Source organism: Drosophila gunungcola, chromosome 3R (genome assembly GCF_025200985.1).
Source record: "Drosophila gunungcola strain Sukarami chromosome 3R, Dgunungcola_SK_2, whole genome shotgun sequence".
Taxonomy (NCBI): domain Eukaryota; kingdom Metazoa; phylum Arthropoda; class Insecta; order Diptera; family Drosophilidae; genus Drosophila; species Drosophila gunungcola.
In genome coordinates this window covers 28,610,879-28,629,215 of record NC_069139.1, presented here as the reverse complement: position 1 = coordinate 28,629,215, position 18,337 = coordinate 28,610,879, and the positions used below count along the sequence as shown (strand labels likewise).

The 18,337-nt window shown below is 39.2% G+C and overlaps 2 protein-coding genes across 7 annotated transcripts; both read left to right on the top strand.

Moving 5' to 3' along the window:
- The first annotated feature begins 263 nt into the window (after nt 1-263).
- LOC128252432 (probable sodium/potassium/calcium exchanger CG1090) lies at nt 264-12,862 on the top strand. 2 transcript variants are annotated; one of them, XM_052980148.1, is made up of 7 exons: nt 264-718; nt 6,531-6,764; nt 6,826-7,060; nt 7,761-8,050; nt 8,124-9,106; nt 9,320-9,502; nt 9,583-12,862. In XM_052980148.1, exons 1-7 carry the CDS (start codon nt 716-718, stop codon nt 9,659-9,661), a joined length of 2,007 nt encoding a protein of 668 aa, XP_052836108.1. In that variant the 5' UTR covers nt 264-715; the 3' UTR covers nt 9,662-12,862. The 2 variants fall into 2 exon arrangements, with proteins under 2 accessions (XP_052836108.1, XP_052836109.1); XM_052980149.1 differs by lacking the exon at nt 264-718 and adding an exon at nt 6,211-6,352 and having other exon boundaries at nt 8,124-9,102; nt 9,314-9,502.
- Nucleotides 12,863-14,231: 1,369 nt separating this feature from the next.
- LOC128252446 (sideroflexin-1-3) lies at nt 14,232-17,149 on the top strand. Of its 5 annotated transcripts, none has more exons than XM_052980171.1 (7): nt 14,232-14,317; nt 15,098-15,282; nt 15,345-15,494; nt 15,605-15,722; nt 15,777-15,938; nt 16,487-16,614; nt 16,674-17,149. In XM_052980171.1, the coding sequence occupies exons 2-7, from the start codon at nt 15,120-15,122 to the stop codon at nt 16,916-16,918; spliced, it is 966 nt and encodes a 321-aa protein (XP_052836131.1). In that variant the 5' UTR covers nt 14,232-14,317; nt 15,098-15,119; the 3' UTR covers nt 16,919-17,149. The 5 variants fall into 5 exon arrangements, with proteins under 5 accessions (XP_052836131.1, XP_052836132.1, XP_052836129.1 ...); XM_052980172.1 differs by lacking the exon at nt 14,232-14,317 and adding an exon at nt 14,323-14,341; XM_052980169.1 differs by lacking the exon at nt 14,232-14,317 and adding an exon at nt 14,585-14,666.
- The last annotated feature ends 1,188 nt before the right edge of the window (nt 17,150-18,337 follow it).

Below are 18,337 nucleotides of genomic sequence, written 5' to 3'. Positions count from 1 at the left end.
ATTTTTGTGGAACCGTTAATTAAGTTAAGTTTAATTCTGCTGTCAGCTGTTGTGTGGTTAAAAGCTCACCAGCTAGCCAAGTTATCGCGCAGATAAAATAAGTCCAACACAGCTGTGACCGTGCCTCGAAAAGCGGTCCATAGATGGGGCTGACCGTCCAAACAACCGTACTCGCACTCGCACCGAAACCTTTTCGCAGGCGTCGCACTTTCGCATTTCCGGCCAAGGCGTTCGGCTGTGGTGGGTTTCCGCGGCGTCCGCTCCATCCGTGCGAAGTTGTGCGGCAGACGCGACGACGCTGCATCAGTCCGCGCTCAGACGTCATCGCAATCAGTGGCAAAGGCAAACCAGGCTAGCTCGGTCCGCGCCCGCTCTCGTCTCGGTCTCGTGAGGTTGAGGTGCTCGAATCGAACCACATACACTCGCCCACACTCGTCCGGCGAAGGAAAAAGCCCCAAAACGGTCGATTGACAGAAATGATGTGCTAGTAATATCCCGAAAAACCCAACAAATAGGGGCACCAGCGAAGGGCCCAATGGATTAGTCGAGCTTGCCCAGTGAACTGAAACTATCCGGCTGATTCCTCACATGTTTTCCAAGGCAACGGTTTCTTCTGTATCTGTTTTCCGCTAAAATCCAACTAGCGCCTGTAATTAACGCGTCCACAAATCCGTGAAGAGTGAACCTCGAGCAGCGCCAGCAGGCATCAGTGAAAATGGTAAAAAGTGATTATGAAATGGGCCGCAAGGTGCAGGCCTAATCCGCTGAGCCTTGTTTATCCCCATCCCTGGGCTTAATGCAAATTGCAAGTCAATTGTCAGCACTCGTCCCTCGTTGTAGGAATAAGGCACAAAGCAGCGCCTTTGCTTTTTCATGCCCCATTGTTTTGCGCCGCTGAAGGAAAACACGAGCGTGTGTGATGTAAGCCGAGCCACCAAGCCTCCCCCCCGCCGCAACTTTCTCCTCGTCTGTTTAGTTAGCACAGCCATTTATTTTTATAAGATGACGCCGTCATCGTGGATTCTCCCCACACCCTCCTGCCCCTCTCTCCCACCTCTAAGAGGCAACAACAGCATCAGCAGCAACAACAAAAACGGTAACTAACGGCAAAAGTCAAGCGAAAAACACTACGCTATCCCGCTCTTGCAAGCTTACCCAACAAAGCGAGAGAGCGAGAGGTGGCAGGGGTGGGGACGTAACTGTAAATCGATATTTTGCGGCATGACCGAGTGGCCCAAAAGGGGGGCACTGGGCTTACGGACTGGTGTGGTGGTTTCGTTAGTCACTCAGTCAGACAGACGACGCCGAGGTCCCGCATCCCATTCCGCCCGTCACCCACCACGATGCTATCCCTGTATCCCAGGGCCGCTCGTAGTTGTGGTAAAGACCCCACTTCCTCTCGTCGCAACCTCGCTCTTTTCCCTCTGTTCCAAGACAGAGAGAGAGGGAGAGAGAAAGAGAGCCCCCAACGCTCTAGCAATTGCTTCAAATTTGCGCTGTTATCACGCCAGCAGCAGCAGCAGCAACAACGACAACAACAACAACGACACCCAGAATTTCGTCCATAACAAAGCATTGTTGCTCAAATTTATTCCAAGACATTAATGGCTGCTGTTGCTCCTGAATTCACAGTTTGACTTGCCAATCAAGGACCCGGGAGACGATGATGTCCATTATGTCTCATGATAGACACTCGAATTGGGACTGAGATTTGGTCCTCGTTCCTGCCAGGGCAACCGGTTCGCTTAGTATTGCATACTTTTACTTGAGCATTGGTACTTTCACTGTTGTTTACTTAAAGCTCATCTGTGCCGTTGTCTGGGAGGCAGCAGTTTTTTTTTCCTCTAATGACCGCGTCACACTCCCTGAGAGCATCTAAAAATAAAACCACACTACTAAGTTACATATGTACATCCGCTTGCACCCTGAACTTATTTAATCATAAAAAAACTGATTTTAAAATTAGATTCGGAAGTGGTCATTATGGAATTAGATAATGAAATAAAAGCTGAGGTCTTACAATTTTTTTAGTAATTTAAATAAATTTAAGCAAGCCCAACGAATTTACCTTCGCGTTCCAAGCAATCATGTGTTAATATTCCAGCACGTACAAGCTTAAACCGATTTGTTCGCTATTGCTATTTTTGAGGTCCGTATTTTAAATCATTCGTTTAATATTCGTTTTTTATACCCTTGCAGAGGGTATTATAATTTCAGTCAGAAGTTTGCAACGCAGTGAAGGAGACGTTTCCGACCCTATAAAGTATATATATTCTTGATCAGCATCACTAGTAGAGTCGATCTAGCCATGTCCGTCTGTCCGTCCGTCTGTCCGTCCGTTTATATGCAAACTAGTCTCTCAGTTTTAAAGCTATCTGCATGAAACTTTCCCAAAAGTTGTCTTTCTATTGCAGGTAGTATATAAGTCGGAACGAGCCGGATCGGACGACTATAGCATATAGCTCCCATAGGAACAATCGGAAAAATAAATGAAAAAAAATTATAACTTTGCTGTTTTTTAATTTTTTTTTAGTTCTTCGAGATATAGTAATGGATAAATATTTCAGAATTACGGTTTAAATTTCATCAAAATCGGACGACTATAGCATATAGCTCCAATAGAAATAATAAAATTATATAAAATAACTACCTAATAATGAGCTGCAAATCATCATTGCTTCAATGTTTTTAGACATATACGCAAGTAAATCATAATTTTAATGTTTTCAAAAATATTTAATTCTTGCAATAGCTGCAAGGGTATATAAACTTCGGCATGCCGAAGTTTGCTTCCTTTCTTGTTTATTACCAGTTCATCGAGGCACATACATATATAAATATTTTATTTCAAATCAAAAATAAAAAATATTTTATCTAAAACAAGAAAGGAAGCAAACTTCGGCAAGTCGAAGATCATATGCCAATCACATTAAAATTATGATTGTCAAATTATTAATTGGTCAAAAAGAATTTCTAAAAAATATTATAAAACGGACGGACAGACGGACATGGCTAGATCGACTCTCCTAGTGATGCTGATCAAGAATATGTATACTTTATAGGGGCGGAAACGTCTCCGTGACCGAAATTAAAATACCCTCTGCAAGGGTATAAAAAATGTAGTCTGATGTTTGGTATGATATCAGATATATCAGATAAAGCTACCAAGACTTCACTTTATCTGCCTTGTGCTTCGCCTATTGTTTTGATACAGATTTTCTACTTCTTTTGTGGAAATGCACCAACAAAAGGTCGAACTTCCTTTCGTCTAAGAAAATTATAACCACCCACCAGCTTTGACCCTCTTATAAACCGGCTAAAAGTTTAGCCGTCAAATCTGGAGCAATACGTTTCCAGAGGGTATTTTAATTTCAGTCAGAAGATTATAATGCAGTGATAGAGACATTTCCGACCCTATAAAGTATATTTTTTCCTGATCATCATCGCTAGGAGAGTCGATCTAGCCATGTCCATCTTTCCGTGTGTCTGTCCGTCTGTCTTTCCGTTTTAATTCTTTTTCCAATTGCTGCAGAAAACACTTGGTTAACATGGGCCCTATAACGCGCACCGTCCACTGTTTTCTTTAACCTGCGGCGTTTACGTAAAAATAACCCGATGACTTCTTTAGCTTAAGCGGATGTAATGGCTCCTGGTTCGCGTACCCGCTGAGGTGGAATGGAAGCCCAATTCGTTCATTATGATTTTGGTCAATTCGTCCTCGCGATTGAGGAGTATAACGCTCACTGATATTCAACAACTGTCTAGTCCAAAAATTTGAAATTGGAGGCCATTTGCAAAAACAAGAGATCTTCCAATACTGTCACTTCTTTTGGCCCACATTGCAAGTTTATTTCAAAACGTGGCCACGCCCACAAATTGCAGTAGTCTGTCCTGTCACTCTGAGACAGAATAATAATAAGCGTAGACTTCTACATTCTTGATTTCTTGGGTGGTACTAACTTCTTGGGTAACACCAACATCCAATAGAAGGTAGACTGGCAAGAAAAATTGCAAAAATATTTAATTTCAACAAGATCGAGAAGCGAATAAAGTTAATCAACCGGTCTCCGCTATCGATGTGGAAATTCCGTCAAGTCATTTTTAAGGCATTGTACCGAATCAATTACAAAAAAATTGTTTTTAGCTATATTCGAATACCCGTTAAGCGTACACTTAAAATTTAATTCTTAAATTCAGAAATATTGCCTTGAATGTATTTGTTTTTAACCAAAAAAAATATATATGTTTCAAGAAAAAAACTTTTAATGTAAATTTAAAAAAAAAAACTTTTCTTTAAAAATTACGATAAAATTTTTATGTTCATTATATTAAAACTTAGATTGGGACTTAAAAAGCCTTCTCAGCCGCTAATTAAAAATAAAATAATAACCTTTATCAAAAGCTTATCTATATTTATCTGTTTTTGGGGCGAAACTCAATAAAAATCTTATAAGTGAAGAGTAATAGTTTTAAAAGGTATAAGGAAGCGTTATCGATCCTATAAATTATATGTAATATTAATTAAGATCATCAGCCTTGTATGCCCTTCCGTCCGTGCACGCATCGAGTTTTTTACAACTCTCTTATTTCTGTTAGGATTCTAGTAACTCATTATTGGGGTATATATCTTTTTGGGTGGTATATTTTCTTTCGGTCAATATCTATCGGTAAAAGAAAATTGGCTTAATAAAAAATTATAGCAGAAGTTAATCGAAATTACCGTCTAAAGACGGTAATGGTCAATGACGACAATGACGCCGATTAAAAAAAGAAGATATATCGAATTTTATGTTTTAAATGTTCTACATAAAAAAATGATTCAAAAGTTGATTATGATTATACATGATTATTTGCACAAATGGTTGGACGGCTAACATTTGAGTACATATGTGCAACACCCTTGTACCATTGAACTTTAAGGAAAAGCGAATACATATGACTTAGTTTGGTTGGCTAGCCTTTAGTGAAGTTCAGCTGCAGTTCATGCTTGGTGTCATGTTTCTACTGCCAAGCTGGCAGACAAAGCCGGTAAGCGGCACAAAGACAAACCACGTCGAACCAGAGAAAATAAACCTAATACGCTTCCATTTCCTATACAAGCTGTTTTCTACACTGAGGGAAAGAACAATTAATATGTGTTTTCTGACTAAGTATCCATTTGCCCCTTTACAGAAATGATTTTCTAAAAAGTTTGTCTTTATTAAAAAAAATAGTATATGTACAAAAGTTTCGTAATTCATGATTAAATCAAAAAGTTAAAGTTACAACGCTCTTAGAAATGCAAATAAAGCTATTTTGCATTGGAAACAACGTTATAGAGAAACCATAAAATTATTTTGACCGTCAAAAAGACTCTTATAAAATATTGTCATTGGCTAAATTGTGTTTGTTTGTTTTAGACTGGAAGAATTAAACTGCATAATAAGGTAATTTTACCAATAATTTTTTTGATTAACTCACAGTTTTCTGGAAAAATCTAACCGATAATCGAGTGTAGGTTAAGTCAAACAGAATATAGATACTTGACAAAGATTTCGGATTTATACTTGGAGTTTACCTGGTTATTCTTAAATAATTTTTATAAAAATCAGTTTTGAACCAATTAGAATAAAACTAAACTAAAACTAATAAAACTTTTTACTTCCGTTTTAAAAAAAATACCGAGCTAGAACTGTCGTGACGATAGTCTTTAGTATTTAAAATTTTTGATATTACATTCTGAAAGAAACATTTTATGAATAATGAATATTATTGCTTACAAAAAATTCTTTCTTCGGTACTTCCGAAAAGACCTAACCTTCGATAACATAAAATAGTTATATATACATACATATATACTAAAGGGTTCTAAATACAAATTGTCGAAATTGGCAACTTTTTCTTTCTTTTGGAAAAATCGTTTTTTTTTTTGGTTATTTGTCATTATTTCGAAAAATGTGTTACAGTCCAAAATTTGTTTCGCGTTGAACTTAACTCATATTGGTCAATGGTTAACTGATTCATATTAGGTTGTTTATATAGTATTTTGCCGTATAATTACAGCTGTTTACAATGATGTCTCAAACTTTCCGTTTTCCATGTAGGAGTCAATTTCAGGTTTCCATAAAGAAATCGCGAGTTACATTTAAAAGAATTCATTTACGCTGTCATTTAGGATTGTCAAAGAGAATCTAGTTATCTTTTGTTTCAAACGTCTCAACAATGGTATAATCAAAACAGAACTGTTGCTAATACACATATTTGCTAAAAGATTGTTAGTGTTTCTTATAAATTTAAGGCTTTAGAAATTGTACAATACAGGAGCTGAAATGGAGGCCCTAGCATGAATGAACATGAATGTATTGTATTTACAGTGCGTTTAAACTTTTATGCAGTAAATCGAAAACTTTATTAGAAATCTAAAGTTCTTGTATTTGATTTTGATGGATCGAATGAATTGTTCTGCACTAAAAGTGCAACATTAGCAGACTTCTTTTATATTTTCAAAAGTCAGATGCCACATTTATGTGACCCACACCTCTAATTTACAGATTGTTCGTCGCCGATCGCGCCGCGCCCGCATGTGGAACATGGGACTGCTTTTCTTAATATACTACTGCGTCAGCGTGTACTCCGCCAAAGGAGACACCAAAGAGGGACTGCCCCTGTCCGCCAATGTGAGAAGTCAGGAAGAGGGCGACGGCGACGAGGAGGCTAAGGGAGAGGACAGCGCGGGGGCGAACACAGAGGGCAGCTCCGTTCTGGATACCACACCGGCGTTTGAGGTGAGTAGTTCAGTGATTCACAAGCTGCAAGATCACCCAAGACCACGTTTCACTCCAACAGGGGCAGGTGACCACGCAGGCCACTCCCGTTCATGGAGCCGTTCCCACCTGGCGTCCCAAGCGCTACAACTGCACGCCTCCGGCCATCGAACAGTTCCCTGAGCCGCTGATGAACAAGTGGGCTCGACAGCACGGCGGCCTCATCCTGCACATCCTGGTGGCCATCTTCACCTTCTTCGGCCTGGCTATCGTGTGCGACGAGTACTTTGTGGCCAGCCTGGACCGGTTGTGCGAGGGTGAGCTTGAAATACGGGACTTCAATGAAATCTTTAGAGGCTTTAAAGAGTGCTATCGATCTGATCAGTCAGAAAAGTCCCATCAACTGTTCAAAATGAAATGAATCCGAAATGAAAGGGAATGCTTTGTCTTTTGGACACTCTTACTCCAGTAGTTTCAAAATAATTTGCAAGATCTTGACGTTCATATAGACAGACAGGACTAGATCGACGCAGCTAGAGATCCTGATCAAGAATATACAAACATAGTTTATGCGGTCGGAAACCCTTTTACTCAACGAGAACGGGTTTATTTATTTTTTTTACTTAAGATTGTTTACTTAAATTGGTGGTTCGGCGATGAGAAGCGATGAGATTGTCAGAACGCAATAATTGTAAATAAATTTGTTAATCTTTTCATAAGGCAAAGTAAAACTATATCTTCTAGACAATTTATCCCTTAAGCATCGTGTGTCATCATCGAAAACCAATTTTATCCAGCCATCCGTCTATCTGGACTCTTTCGACGAACTAGTAATCGCGAAACTTAATCGAGAAAAAGTAAAAAAAAAAAATTCGAATATAAAGGTTTAAAATATGGAAATAAATACCGGTCCTTCCACTAATAGATTTCTTTGATGCCCTTTACAATATGATATGCTTGCACTTGTCGAAAGCTTGTTCAAATCCAGGAGCGTAATTGATTCTGATTAACTTGTAGAGCTAAAGCTTTCGCCGGATGTGGCGGGAGCCACGTTTATGGCTGCCGGAAGCTCGGCCCCTGAGTTGGCCACCGTGGTCATAGGAGTGTTCTTTGCCAAGGACGACATCGGCATCAGCGGAGTCATCGGCTCGGCCGTGTTCAACATCATGTTCGTGATCTCAGTGTGCGCCCTGTGCTCGGGCACCGTCTGCCAGCTGAACTGGTGGCCCCTGGTGCGAGACTGCTTCTTCTACTGCGTCTCCATCCTGGTCATGCTGATAATCATCTTCAACGACGTCATTTCCTGCGTAAGTGCCGCACAGATCACCACAGATCAGCACAGACCAGCGATCGTCACCTAACCTTTGGCCCTCCTTTCAGTTTGAGTCCGTGGTGATGCTTCTCTGCTACGTGGTCTACTGCGTGGCCCTGCACTTCAACACAGAGCTGGAACGATGGGCCCTGGGTCTGAACCTGCCCTTCAAGCTGCCCAGCAAGGAGGAGCAGTCGGCGCTGGTGACCTACAAGAACGTGCCGGAGAGCTCATACACCCAAGAGACTGGCCAGGCCCAGGGGCAGCAGCCACCAAAGGAGCTCAGTGCGCAGCCGCAGAACGACTACCAGAACTACAGCGATCCCAATGCCAGCTGGGACCCGAACGCCGCCTGGGGCGAGGAGAGCCAGCCCAAGCCGGTGGCCAATCCGCCGCCGGTCGACGACTGGGGCATGGGCCAGGTGGGTCAGGAGAACATGGGCTACCACGCCGACCAGCCCGAGTCAGTGGTCACAGGCGAGGCGGCGGCGGCGGCGGCGGCGGCAACTGCTGCCAAGAGTGGTGGCCAAGTGGTTGCCAACCAGGCAGCCGCGCCCGGAGGCGTCGACTACTACAAGTCCACGGACAAGCAGCGAGAGCCACGCCGCGATCCCCTGCTCCGACCGACGGAAGGAGGGCTGCCAGCACTGGTCGCCTGGTACGTGGTCTACCCGATCCACTATCTCTGCAAGAAGACGATGCCCGACTGCCGGCTGGAGCAGTATCGCAACTGGTACCCATTCACGTTCCTGATGTCGATGGTGTGGATCTCGTTCTACTCGTACTTCATGGTGTGGATGATCACCGTGATAGGCTCCACGCTGGCCATTCCGGACACAGTGATGGGGCTGACGTTTGTGGCCGCTGGCGTGTCCGTCCCGGATGCCCTAAGCTCAATAGCCGTTATCAAAGAGGGCTACGGCGACATGGCCGTGTCGAACGCCATTGGCTCCAATGTCTTTGATATACTAGTGTGCTTAGGTCTTCCCTGGTTCATTCAAACGGCCATCATAAAGCCCGGCTCGCACGTCAACGTAATATCCAAGGGTAGGTACTGCCCCCCAAATCCGTATCTGCTTGCGTGTCTATCTACCTCGTAGTGCTCGTCGTGTGTCCATCGTGTGGTTTGCCTGGCATGAGTGTCCTAGTCAGTCTCCTAGCTAAAGTAGCAGCACACACTGATCCCGGTCAAGTCTAATCCTTGAGTGTTCTTTCTCCCCCTCTCTGTCTTTTCCTTTCCCCTTGATATCGTTCTCAGGACTAGCCTACTCCACGCTGTCACTGTTCTCCACCGTGGTCTTCTTGATCCTCTCGACGCACCTGAACGGCTGGAAGCTGGACAAGCGACTGGGCATCATACTCATGATCTGGTATCTGTTCTTCATCACGCTGGCGTCGCTCTACGAAATGAATGTCTTTGGCTACATGAACCCACCCGAGTGTCCCAGTGAGTATGCTCCTCTATTGGATGCGGTCGCACCGGTTGAGCCCCTCTAACTAACTAACTAACTAACTTCTCCGTTTCAGGCACTTACTAAGAACCCGAGACGATGTCAGAAACGCACTTATATTTTCACTACCAGCACCAAGTACCGTATACATATAGACATACAAGTAGAATTGTTCATAGCCGCAGCTAAAACCAACCGAAAACACTGCAAGATACTGGAGGGGATGGATGAAGAGTAACATTTACCTAACGTTAATTAGAGGACAAATTTAATACTCAAAACGCGTTTTACATGAATTTTTACATTGCACCAAAGGAACGTGGAGACGATAAACCAAAAAGATAAATTATATAAATGTACATGTATACTATATTTATTAATATGTATTTAAATAATATTTAGGCAATTAAAAAACAGTATAGGAGTGGTTCTTTCTAAGTTGAGAAACTTTTGTAAATTCAACTTAAATGATTTGGTTTTTGTTATAAAGAAACACTTATTTTTCGAAGAATTTTGATTTTCTGTCTGTTATTGCAGAGAAAACAGGATTCAAAGAACAAATAAAAATTTAGTGTGTTTTGATACTAAGCACATTTGCATTTGCTCATATTATTTACCAATAAGACATGGTCTTTACGTGCTCAAACTCCATTATCCCTAAGCTACTATGTTTTGACTTTGAATTTAAACGACATGGTCGTTTTTTCGAACTTCAATTTGCCTAAGTATTTATAATTGCCTAAATAATTTATTTTTTGTTATCTTATTAAGTGCTTAACGTAACAGAAAATTGAAATTTTTCGCAAATTTAAAAAAGTGTCCCACTTTAGAGAGAATTACACATACATATGTAATAAAAGAAAGAATATATAAAGCAAAAATAGCAACTGTAGATAGGGAGACAAATGTATGCAATTAAGAACAATGAGAACAACAAAAAATTAGCTATTGTGCTAATGGTTTTAAGAAACAACGCAAAATGTCCCACACCACAATCAAAACACTATGCGATTATATTGTTTCATTTAGTCGCATACATGTATGTATATACTTTTGAACCACATAGTTTTCTTACCAGTTGATTAATAATAGACCTTAGTTTTACGAATTCTTGTAAGAAGCTCCGTGAATTAAGACATAAAACACTCGTGGAAATTTATCTCGAGCTGGGCTTTGACCAAGTAAACGAATATTTCGAGACGGACCAGAAACGCAGAGTTATGAGCTGTGGAACAAGGACAACGAATTTTGTTCAATTTATGACCAGAAAACTTTATTTTTCAAAAAAGTGCAAGCATATGTGTATATTTTTATTAAATTCAACTAAATTTACAGTCAATTATTTAACGACACCACACAAAAAAACGTCCTAGTCTTTCCGATGATTCATATTAACAGTAAAGTGCAAAGAAAATGATCATGGCGGCAATTAATCGTGTCAATTTTCTATTGTAAATAACATACAGATATTATATATACATTATTTTATGGAACGCATATTAAATACCTAAAGTCAAAGTCAATTTCATAACTAGACCTGACCTCTTTCCAGTTTTTTATGAAATTTCGTGGTACTCGTTGGAAAAAATATTTGTTTAAAGGTTTCAATATTTTTTCTTTGCTAATTTCAACGAAAAAATTGTCATAACCGAACTGAATGTTGGTTAAGTTAACAATAATCCTACATTAATATTATTATTTATTGTTCTGTCAATACATAATCCTTGAAGGAAACATCAGAGAAGGCAATGCAAGATTGTTAATTCAAATGTAACATTGTAAAGTGTTCAAAGCGGGTAACAATACTATTCAAAATCACAACAAGAGTACGCTTTAATTCTGTGTTATTTGTCTCTGATTAGGCAACTAAGGCACACGTAATATATCGATAGCCGATTGGCCATCCTAGCTTCTAAATTAGATCACAGCAGATTTTCTTCAATTGCGCAAGTGGCTTATTGACATTAAAGCTGGTGGTCAATCGATAAACAGAATCAGACGTTAGCTAAGAGCAATGTCTAAGACAGTATATACCCAAACATACACACATATAGCATAAACATTCTTACGTAGTGAGCACTGCTGTATGAACGCTCTCTAATCGTAGTCAAATACTTACGTACATATTTATACAGAGTGAACCTACATATATATACAATAAAGAATCAAGCTTAAATATTTTGGAACAGACGAAAGTAAGACCAAGCAACTGACTTCTATAATTTATGTAAACCAACTTCCAGAAACCAATCAATAGCAAACAAAGCATGAAGATCTGAGTTTAATATATATGTATGAATACCTCCCCTAGCCTTTTAGGGTCCGTTGTGGTTTCTTATTTTTAAATATGTATCGCTCATTCTATAATTAAAAAATCAAGCAATCCACCTCTAGCATTCCGAACAAAGATCGCGATCTCGGGAACTAAAGTAGTTAAAAATTGGGCCAAAAGGATGTATGTGCTTGCAACATTTGGCAAATTTCCAATAAGCCAATGAGAACCAGATATATTTCATAAAATGGATTTATTAAGTCATAAGCATATGATGATAGTAGCTTATTGTGCAGATATTTTTTTTTTTAATCCACTGGGTTTTAAAGTCATATTACTGTTTATTTGTTAAACCTAAATTTTACAAAAATCGTATAAATTAAAATAATTTGTATTTATTTATTTAAAAACACGACAATAAACTGTCACAGCAAATACTTTTTCTAACAATAATTTATAATATACAAAAAATATATCAAAACTGATCTTTTAAGGAGGTGGAGGTAGGCAGATATATTGAACAAATACATACAACCAAACATTTATGAAAAGCAACGTTACACAATAAATCGTATGAACAATCGCCTGTCGAATACACCCACTTACCAAAACACATACATTACTTCTTGTATTATTTATCACCACAAGTGGGTTGCTCTTCTTGGCACAACACAAGTACAAGGTTCTTCCCTAGTCTTCAAAATAGTCGATCCAGAAAGTTTTTACAAAATACCACAGGGTATGTAATACTCTCAGTTAAATCAGTAACTAAGCTGCACTCCATTATGATACTATACATACATACAATATAAACAAATCTAGTTAAAAAAGTTATGTGTTTTAATTAACAACTATAATTAGAATTTTCTTTTAAATTATCAAATAAAGTCTAACCGTTAGTACGTCGTTGCGATTCGATAAAATTATTTTAAATTAAATCCAATATACATGTTTCGTGTTACTTTTAACTGTATCTAACGCAAAATTGCACCTATAAGAGAAATATATATAAATATTCCAGCTGCTTTATTTGTTGATGAGGATCCAGACTACCCAAGAACTAGGAGCAGAGGTAGACACAAAACCATTACTTCAATAAAACTTTCCCTTAACAACATATAAAATGTACAATAATTGTTACTTATACTTACATACTTAAATCTAAAACATGATATACCAAAAAATACAATAAATGTTTACGTCTGACATTTGTGTTAATTAGTCGTAATTGTTTGCAAATACTATATTAAAACCTAACAAATTTAATTCTGAAGTGTGTTTAAAAATTAAATTCGGGGCGACAACTTATTCTTATTGGTGAGATTGAAAATAATAACACGAAAAACTAATGCTAATATACAAAACTGTTGTTGTTATGTTTAGTCTAATAATGAATTCTGGAAATAAAATGCATAAATAGAGACAAAACAAATTTCTGTCCTGTTATTCCACCTCAACAACACTTTATATACTGTCTTTTGTTTCATGATAGAAGGAAAAAACTGAAAATTAACGTGTTTAAACTGTGGCGCCATTTTATTACTCATACGCGCTGTTGTCAGTGCTATTTTTATTATACCTAGGTGGCGCAGATTTGCTTCTATTTCCCGGAGATCAGTTGTAGCTCTTTCCAAATAAATATTTTTCCTAATACTAAGTCTGATATGGTATTGTGACGTATGAGTAAAATTTACTGAAACTTAGAAGCCTTTGTAGAACACTTAAAAGCTAAAATAACAAAAATATTTTTTTGAGTTAACCCAAATTTAAACTTATTCGTAAAATGTGTGTATTTTTTTAGTCAGTACTCCGGATAAGTCACTTTGAAAACTTCCAGCTAAAATTATAATACCCCTCAGATGGTTATATAAACCGAGTTTTGACCATAATCCGATAAGCGAGTGTTATTTTATTTTATTTGCTTTTTAAATAAACGATGACACAATATGACAGGCGTGTTGATAATGGAAAAGTTTACGGACTTTGATGAAATAAATGTTAAATTAAATTTCATAGTTAACATAAGAAAATCCACAGATTTTTTAGTTCCATTCTTAAAATGTCTTAATTAAAATGTGTTAAAAGATTGGACTTTTATTTTCTTACACTAATAAATATATCTTTCTATAAATATTAAACAAAAGCATACATAAATTATATATTTTGCTTTTGTACTTTAATAGTATTGACTCAACATATTAAATTTAATTTAAAAATCGGCGGTAACCACCGATTAGGCGTTTTCTGTCCAAGGCATGCTAAAAATGTTTTATTATTTTAAAAGCTTTAAACAATTAATATGTATATATAAATAACATGTGGCAATAGCCACATGGGTCGATAATGCTTGCTTCTTCGGCACTTAAAAAAAATGAGCGTTCCAAACTAATTTACAATTTCAAATTCACTGATGAAAGTAAGCTTTGTTCTCGAAGGGGATAAAATCATGTAAACATTTTATTTAATATTCTTTTGATTTAACAATTTCCAAATTCTCTTTTACTTTAGATTCAAGCAGCCGCAACAAATAGTATTCGACGTAAGCGATCGACACACACAGAGGGTATTATTTAAGTCTGTACTCGGAATCTCGTGTGCCCTACCACCTGGCAAGCCCAGCTGTTAAATGCCGCGCACGACCTAAAGCTCTCTCCCACTCTCCGCTCTCGCCCTTTTCCAGCCATCCAGTATCCCCGCCCCCAGCGCCGTCCGAACTAACCGTTACGCATACACATGCGCCGCGCGTGAAGAGCGGAGAAAGCTCTCTGGAGCTCCAACCGGTGTCGGGGGCTCCCGCTCATTCGTGTTTTCACTGCCAAAGTGGTAGCAACGCCGGAAAGTGAAAGTTGTCTGGAAGTCGGCTGGAATACACAGTATACGGACACGGTGTGTGTGTGCTGCTACCTGTTCTTTTGCTTGCTGTGTGCGTTCCCTCCGATAAGAGTCGTAGATTCGTCAATACTTATCATAATCGCAGACGAATTATATAACCTTCGGTACTGTTGAATACATAATAGCGGAGGCACGGCTACCGACCACCGACCACCGACACCATGGTTTAAAATCCTCCCCGTGTACATACTTAATCACGGGCTTTTTCGTATACATAGTGTGTTTTCTTATGCCTACATATATGCGCAAAGTAGCGTTGTCGGGAGAAACTTGTTTACCAGCGATAACGCGTCGCAGTTAGGTCACCAGCATCGGGCTGATAAGAAACGCTCTCAGAGGCGAACCCGGGAAATATGTGGCCTCCGAAACTGCAGACCCCCGACCTTTAGTTGTCATTACAGCTCCATTCTGATAAGATTCTTTGCAGGCAAATCAGTTGCGGCCTGACCATGAGCTCCCTTCCCCGAGTCAACATCGACCAGCCCAAATATGACCAGGAATCGTATGTGGGCAGGGCCAAGCACTTCTTCCTGCTGACCAACCCACTGAATGTGCTGGCCTCCGCCGCGAAACTGGAGGAGGCCCGCCAGATCGTGCTGAAGTACCGGGCCGGTAAGGATGATCCACTGTCCACTCACCAAACTGCCTGATCTATCAATACAAAACCCTTTCAGGCAAAGATGTGCCCGAGTGCAAGACCATCGACGACGTGTGGCGAGCCAAGTACCTGTACGATTCGGCGTTCCATCCGGAGACGGGCGAGAAACAGATTGTGATCGGGCGCATGGCGGCCCAGATGCCCATGAACATGATCATCACCGGAGGCGAGTACGAGTACGAGCAGCGTTTTTGGGGCTCAATTGGGGCCATTTGAACTATCTGCTTCCGCGCCGTTGATTAATTCGAGCACAATAATAGATGAAATGTTTTCCAGGCATGATGGCCTTCTACAAGAGCACGGCCGCCGTTGTCTTCTGGCAGTGGTCTAATCAGACGTTCAACGCCATCGTCAACTTCACGAACCGCTCGGGCACCTCGCCCATCAGCCAGTCGTAGGTACCGATCCGTAGCCGAGGTCGCCCTTACTAAAATCACCTCCCGCCTAGGCAACTGATCACCTCGTACTGCCTGGCCACCGGCGGAGCCCTTGTGACGGCCTTGTCCCTGAACCGGGCGGTGAAGAACATGAATCCGCTCCTGGGCCGCCTCGTACCCCTGGTTGCAGTGGGAGCGGCCAACTGCATCAACATTCCCTGCATGCGAATGCAGTAAGTACTGGTTTATCAATATGACTATTTAATTTTGATAGTGGCCTTTAGATATATCACTGAAGAGGCTTACAAAAGTATGGTCTTAGAGTCTAGAAACTAACCAAAGCCCATTGACTTTCTTCTCTGAAAAGGGCGTTAAAAAGATATATATGATATATTAAAAAGTGAGATGGATTAATACACAAAAGTTATGTGGGCAACTGAGTAACTTATTGTAGATAGGAAAGCAATGTTGCAGCTTACACACAATCTAGTGTTTTTTGTAATCAAAAATTAAAAAAAAAAAAAAAAATTTAAGCAATCACAGCCAGGTTACCCTTTCAGTAATCCTCTGCCTAGTTATAAATCAAAAAAAAGATTTAAGACTATGTAAAAGCATTACAAATTAAAATCTTAAAAAAAAAATGTTAACAAGGCTAAGAAGTAGAGCATCATATTTCCATATTAGCGCGTTTGAAAGGTGTTGATGTTTTCTAATAGTGGTAGAATTTAATTGCGGTTATAGAATATAATTTTCTTCTAATCGTTGGCTGTGTCTTTCTTAGGGAGCTGCGTAGTGGAGTGGTGCTCCTGGATGAGAAGAACAACGAGATGGGCATATCCCAGAAGGCGGCCGTTGTGGGCATCTCAGCCGTTATCCTGAGTCGAATCGCCATGGCCATCCCCGGAATGAGTAAGTGCTTATACAGGGCTCCCTGAAACCTTGAAATACTTACAATTCCTTTATTTCAGCACTGACGCCGCTGCTGATGAATACCCTCGAAAAGAGGGGATTCCTGGCCAGATTCCCACGGTCCAACGCCCCTATCCAAACGCTCTTCTGCGGCTTCGTGCTGATTTTCGCCACGCCCCTCGGCTGCGCCTTCTTCAAGCAACGGGCGGGGATCAAGGTGGACAGCCTGGAGGCGGAAGTGCGTGACGAAATCAAGAAGAAGCGCCCGGATCTGGACACCGTCTGGTTCAACAAGGGCCTGTGAGCCACTGTGCAATCTACGAGCTTAACGAAGACAATATTGCTTTAATCAGTCGCCTATTTATTTAGTCACCATGCATTTATTAGCATTTTGCCCGTTGAGTTTCGTCCGAAATACTCATGAGATTATTCTTTGGACGCACATTCTTAGCGACGTGAGACGTGAGGGAATGAAATTATTCAGCGTATTGTGTAAAAGTGAAGAAACCAAATATAGATTCTGTTAACTGTTGAATTTAAACTGCGTTTCCAATTGGAATGCCCGCATCTGGGCTGTGGTCACTGCCAACTACCCCCATCTTTAATTGACATTATTATCATTTAACTTGTCTAGTCACTACAAAGGTTGATTATTTTATTAGATTAGACTATAATTGTAGTGCCGACGATTCAATAAAATGAAAAAACGCAAAGTTTAATATTTTAAAATTATTTCATAGTATATTGCCTATCCATTTTGTTATAACGATTTTCACATTTGGAAAATATTTTTTGTTTTCTAGACTTAGAAAAAAAATACATAAAAGGTGTTGTAATAATTGCTCAAATAAGTAATAAAAATTAAAAAAAAAGAACACAAGCAGAATAACTTTTTGATCATTCTTAATTAATTATTAAAATTAAATTAAATTATTCAAAGCTTAAAAATTTTAAGGTCTTAGCATTTGAGATATCTTTAAATCAAAAACCTGTAATGCATTGACTTAATTTTTCCTAGAATAGTTAGGTAATATATACATTAATTTAGTAAAAACCAAAAACCATTCGACCAATACGAAAAATATTTTCACAGAACCAGAACATTTTTTTTTTAACCCACAAATAATATGGATTTAATTTTAACAGCCGTTGGTTTTAAATATTTCTTTGTACAATACGGTAAATTACCATTAATTTCTAGTTGTGCATTATTGTTGAACTAAATTTTTTTTAAATTAAAGAAAAGTTATAATATAAATATTTAAGAGCTCTATGAATTTTTAAAAGTCATAAACGGATACTTTTAATTATTCGATGAACTTGAGTGTGATAAGAAACCTACAGTGATTTGTTTCTCAACTTCTACCGATTTCAGAAACAGCCACAATTCATACATTTATCATTAACTGCCCAAAATATTCAAGGTTTTCTTTTGACTGGAATGAGCCTTTTTGACAATATAGAAAAACGGTTTATAATCAGAGCTTACAATAATCGTCTAAAATCAAAATATGGCAACCCAAACATGCGCTTGAATAATAAGCTATTCAAGTATCTTTAAGTTTTCTCATTATTTTTCAAATTGGAAGTAGCACTGCAATTATATTGACCGGTCGAATTTAGACTTCATTTCAGAAAATTGTTGATTTCAATAAAATAAATTGCAAAATGATCCGTATTGCTTTTGTTTTCAACTAGGTATAGTATAATCTAATGAAATAGC